Consider the following 5,716-nt stretch of genomic DNA (forward strand, 5'->3'; position numbering starts at 1 on the left):
GGCAGAGGATAAGACGGTTGGATGGCATCACCGACTCAATGGACATGAGTTTGAGCAAACTCCGGGAGACAGTGAAGGACAGGGAAGTCTGGCATGTGGCAGTCCATAGAGTCGCAAAGAGTCAGACACGCCTTACCGACTGAACAACATTCTCAGAAGGTGAACAGGACAACTGGCTCAAAGGACCTAGGTAAAAGAACCAGGTCCTAACACAGAGGATTCTACTGCAAAAGAGAAGTATTTAAATCAGAAGCTGCAGTAGAACACAGAATACAAAAAGGAAATGAAGGGGCAGTACAGTCAGGCATATAATCAAGAATTAAGCACAATAAAAATTAGTGAGCCAAAAGAGAGGAACCAAGGACCTAGAACATGGAAACAGAGCAAAAACAAAGTTGGACCTGTATTCTTAAACTTAGAATTACATTCCACCCAAATCAGTAACACAGTTTCCTAGTGAACCAAGTCTATGTGGTGGACAATCCACACCCGACATATTTTCTATACATACCAACAGGCAGAATGTATGAAATGTATGAAAACTAAGATAATGGAGGTATATATGAACTGTTGTATTAGCTATACCAAAAAAGTATGAATTAAATTTATGTTTTTCAACAGATAATCTTTAAAATGCTGGCCAACTGAACTATAAGTGAGGAAAATCAGATTCTACATAGCCCCTGTGCTTCTTCAACTGAAACGAACTCTATACTTAAACTACAACTGGAGAGGGCAGGGGAAAAAGAAATCAGAGAAGAGGAAAAAGTGAGCAAGAATTGGTCTCTATGTATGCATGTGTGTTTCCTTCTTTGAAGTAGTGATCCTGTTTTTCCCAAGAACACATTTTCAGTCTTTTCTCCTTATGCCCACCAGATACACAATCTGAAAAAACAAGTATCTAAATGAACGCCAAGGTACTGTACCCACTGTCTTTCTCCATTTGATTCCCCACCAAAATCAATGGACATCACGTGGAAGTAAGTGGCTTAGTATTCCTTTAGAATTCCTTTAGAACATTCCTATGCCACTGCTACTTTTCCAACTAGTTCCTAGAACTCTAACCTAATCCCTTATCTTCTAAACTCCACAGATACACAACCTAATCCATCTTCTAAATTCCAAATGAAGATTGCTCATTCCTAACCCTGGGCTTACATTAAACTGAACACAGTGTTACTTTTATTTGTATATTTAACATTTTCCCATAACTGAAAAGTGAGCCAGACACTTTTATGTTAAATCTCTGTTAACACCGATGAAAATGTCTCTATTACTCTCCTGGCTGAAGGTAAAGAATGAATTCTTATGATTATATCCCGTTGCTTTCTTGGTATGCTGCTGCACATCACCCACTCTTTAAATAAGGAGAGGGAATATTGCCACCCTCACCTTCCTGGAAGAAGGGGGAGGGTATTAGAAATCAAGTTGAAAATAATTTTAAAAGTCAAAGTAATTTTCTATCACAGAGAGTTTTTAAAGTTTGAGTAAACATAGACCTGCATGCAAAGATGGGCATAATAAAAGACAGAAATGGTATGGACCTAAGACAGCAGAAGATATTAAGAAGAAGTGACAAACACACACAGAAGAACTATACAAAAAAGATCTTAATGATACAGATAACCACGATGGTGTGATCACTCACCTAGAGCCAGACATCCCGGAGTCAAGTGGGCCTTAGGAAGCATCACTACAAACAAAGCTAGTGGAGGTGATGAAATTCCAGCTGAGCTGTTTCAAATCCTAAAAGATGATGCTGTGAAAGTGCTGCACTCAATATGCCAGCAAATTTGGAAAACTCAGCAGTGGCCACAGGACCAGAAAAGGTGTTTTCATTCAAATCCCTAAGAAAGGCAGTGCCAGAGAATGTACAACTACCGCACAGTTGTACTCATCTCACATGTCAGCAAAGTAATGCTCAAAATTCTCCAAGCTAGGCTTCAACACAATACGTGAACTGAGAGCTTCTAGATGTTCAAGCTGGTTTTAGAAAAGGCAGAGGAACCAAAGATCAAATTGCCAACAACCGCTAGATCATAGAAAAAGCAAGAGAATTTCAGAAAAACATCTACTTCTGTTTCATTGACTATGCTACAGCCTTCGACTGTGTGGATCACAACAAACTGTGGGAAATTCTTCAAGAGATGGGAATACCAGACCACCTGACCTGCCTCCTGAGAAACCTGTATGCAGGTCAAGAAGCAAGTTAGAACTGGACATGGAATAAATTGAGACTGGTTCCAAACTGGGAAAAGGGGTATGTCAAGGCTGTATATTGTCACCCTGCTTATTTAACTTCTATGCAGAGTACATCATGTGAAATGCTGGGATGGATGAAGCACAAGCTGGAATCAAGACTGCCAGGAGAAATATCAATAATTTCAGATATGCAGATGACACCACACTTACGGCAGAAAGCAAAGAGGAACTAAAGGGCCTCTTAATGAAAGTGAAAGAAAAGAGTGAAAAAGCTGGCTTAAAATTCAACATTCAGAAAACTAAGATCATGGCATCTGGTCCCATCACTTCCCTGCAAATAGAGAAGGAAACAATGAAAACAGTGACAGACTTTATTTTCTTGAGCTCCAAAATCACTGCAAATGGTGACTGCAGCCATGAAATTAAGAGACGCTTGCTCCTTGGAAGAAAAGCTATGACTAACCTAAACAGCATATTAAAAAGCAGAGACATTACTTTGCCAACAAAGATCCGTCTAGTCAAAGCTATGGTTTTTCCAGTTGTTATGTATCGATGTGAGAGTGGACCATAAAGAAGGCTGAATATTGAAGAATTGATGCTTTTGAACTATGGTGTTGGAGAAGACTCTTGAGAGTCCTTTGGAATGCAAGAAGATAAAACCAGTCAGTCCTACAGGAAATCAATCCTGAATATTTACTGGAAGGACTGATGCTGAATGAAGCTCCAATACTTTGGCCCACCTGATGCAAAGAGCTGACTCATTAGAAAAGACTGATGCTGGGAAAGACTGAAAGCAGAAGAGGATGACAGAGGACAAGATGGCTGGATGGCATCACCGACTCAATGAGCTTGAGCAAGCTCTGGGAGACGGTGAAGAACAGAGAAGCCTGGCGGGCTGCAGTCCATGGGGTCACGAAGAGTCGGACACCACTGAGCAACTGAACAGCAACAAAATACAGACTTACACGTAGAAACTTTTTCAAAACTGAAAGACTGAAGCCAACAGTGAAAAATTCCAAGGTTGTAAACATGAGCTTTCTAAAATCATTTTTAACTAAAATTGGACAGTTGTACACACACACACACACGTTTGGTTTTACCTGTGTCTAACCATAACACCTAAAATAAGGATTGGGTCTAATCAGCTACTATGAAAGAACTGTTTAGCCAATTCATTCTACCTATGAGCAATACCTGGTAAAAACAGGAAAACATATTACTATATTTTTGCTTTCAAGTTATATAAACAACGCCTACGGTTCCACACATTACTCCGGAACCTACAATATGATCACTGTGAGAACACTTCTTCCAAGATTTCTTAGATGGGTCAATGGGTGGAAGACAGCATGGCTCGTCAAGGACACCCACCCACCCACTCAAAGTACCTTGATCACCACTTTCCCTGGGCTGGCATAACTGTTCTACGTTCTCTCGGCTATGACTGTTCCTTCCCACCTTGACCTTTGCCATATCCTCACCCTGTATAGGAACTCTGTTCTGCTTCCTATCAGAACGCAGGAGCCAGTTCTATTTCTTCCAGACCCAGGGCTTCAACAAAGACCTACTTATTTTTAGGTGTTCGCTGTGAAAAGACCGGGTCTCGAGAAGATATATGGCGATAGAGGTTTGGAGCCCACGAGGGTTCCGAGAAGACTCAAGAAAGCCAGCCTAACGCGGAGGTCCCCGTGACGGCCAGTGGACACAGAAGGGCCTGACCGTCCATGGGCCCCGTCCAGGAGGTGCTGGCGGGAAGAGGGGCGATGCCGGTGCCGCGCCGACTTCTCGGCAAGCACGGCCGACGGCGGCTCCCGGGCGCTTCCCTGACGCCGCCAAGGAAATGCCCGCGGGCGTGGCGGTTGCCCCCTCGACGGCCGAGCGCCCTGCCGCTGGCCAAGGGCATAGGAGGAGGGGCAGGACTCACCCTGCGGCTCCGGCCGGGGCCCCGAGGGCGGCGGCGGCGGCTCCTGGTGCTGCAGCGGGGAGGTGGAGGCCGAGGCCGAGGCCGACGTGATGAGGAGCCTCTGGAAGCGGTTGGGCGGGCGGCAGGGCACCTCCAGGCCGGCCGCCAGCTTGGCCTTGTTGGCGCTGGTGAGCCTCTTGAGGTGCACAAGCAGCTGCGGCTGGTCGCGGCGGAAGTGCGGGCTGTGGAAGTGGTGGAGCGGCCCGTCGCCCGCCGGCCCGCCGCCCCCCGGCGCCGGCCCGGGCCCCGCCGCGCCCGGCCCGCCCAGCACCACCTTGCGGAAGCCGTAGAGGTTGAGCTGGCGGATGAAGCTGGTGAAGTTGGTGGTTTTGAAGAGCTCGGGCTCGGCCCCGGCGCCCCCGACGCCGCCGCCCCGCCGCCGCCGGCGCCCCCGGCCCCACCGCCCCCGGCCCCCGCCCCGGGCGGGCTGAGCAGCTCGGCCTCGAAGAGCGGCTGGTCGATGAGCAGCCCCTCACCGCGACCGTCCCAGCGGATCGAGCGGTACCGGGGGCTGTTCACCAGCCGCCACAGCTTGGCGGGGAAGTTGTTGGGGTTGATGGGGGTGGAGAGCAGCGCCTCCTCCATCACCCCGCCCGGGCCCTGGGCCTCGCCCCGCCGAGCCTGGCTCTCTCACCCCGTTCTCGATCTCCCCCCCACCCTTCGGCGGCCTTCGCTCCGCCCTGCCCCCTCCAACCAGCGCTCCGCCGCCGCCGACCCGGGGACCGTTGGTGCACGAGCCCTCTGCGGCGCCCGCCGGGGCGGCCAATGGGGCCTCGAGTTGCCGCTGCGCGGCCGCACTTGGCGCGAGCCGACCCGCCCCTTGAGCCCGGGCCACGTGCACCACAGAGAAGGCGCGCTCGCTGGGCGGCCTCCTGAGGGAGCCGGAGGCGCTGGGGCCCGGGGCCCGCGGGCCGGTGTCGCGTCCTGCAGAGAGATCCACCGGGGGTATCCGAGGCGGAATGCGGAGACCCGTGTACTTCACCGCATCAGGCAGCGGGGCTGTGGGGCTTTAGAATTCAGGAAGTGCGAAGTGGGTGTTAACAAATCCGGCCATTCTCAAAAACACATTCTATGCTCTTATTAGTCCTAACAGTTGAATTGCTTGTCTCTCCAAATTAAAATGGCGATGGTGGTATAGTACCCTGAGTGCACAAATTGAAAAGACTGGCATTTTATCTGTTCTGAAAAATACTCTCTTCAGCCAATGCTTTGCTCAAGACCATTTACCCAAGGTGGAATGAAAACAGAAGCCTATGAGGAGGGAACCGGGCAAAGATAAGTATAATCTTGTGTGCCTGATCAACCAGCTGGTGAACTTTTAGACAAAGAGAAATAAAGCTCACATCAGATGGGACCAAATTCAATGGGATCCATAAGGATAACGGCCTGTGTGATCAATAAATGACAATACAGCTGATAAAAAAGAGAGGGCCATTTTAAACATGGAAATAGCTGGGAGACAGAGGAGTAATGTTTCAGTTCTTTCTCAGGGTCAAAAGAAAAAATGAGTGTTTTCTTAGAAGTTAAAAATGAAGAAAAAGACCCAACAAA

At 48.5% G+C, this 5,716-nt stretch overlaps 1 protein-coding gene across 1 annotated transcript in view; it reads right to left on the bottom strand.

Annotated features, from left to right (window-relative positions):
* The window catches only part of HSF5 (heat shock transcription factor 5), a 51,357-nt gene extending 46,607 nt beyond the window's left edge, over window positions 1-4,750 (bottom strand). Inside the window, 2 exon segments of the mRNA XM_018064237.1 lie at window positions 4,127-4,540; window positions 4,543-4,750. Coding sequence (XP_017919726.1) covers window positions 4,127-4,540; window positions 4,543-4,750 — 622 coding nt within the window.

The sequence above is a fragment of the Capra hircus genome, chromosome 19, assembly GCF_001704415.2.
Source record: "Capra hircus breed San Clemente chromosome 19, ASM170441v1, whole genome shotgun sequence".
Taxonomy (NCBI): domain Eukaryota; kingdom Metazoa; phylum Chordata; class Mammalia; order Artiodactyla; family Bovidae; genus Capra; species Capra hircus.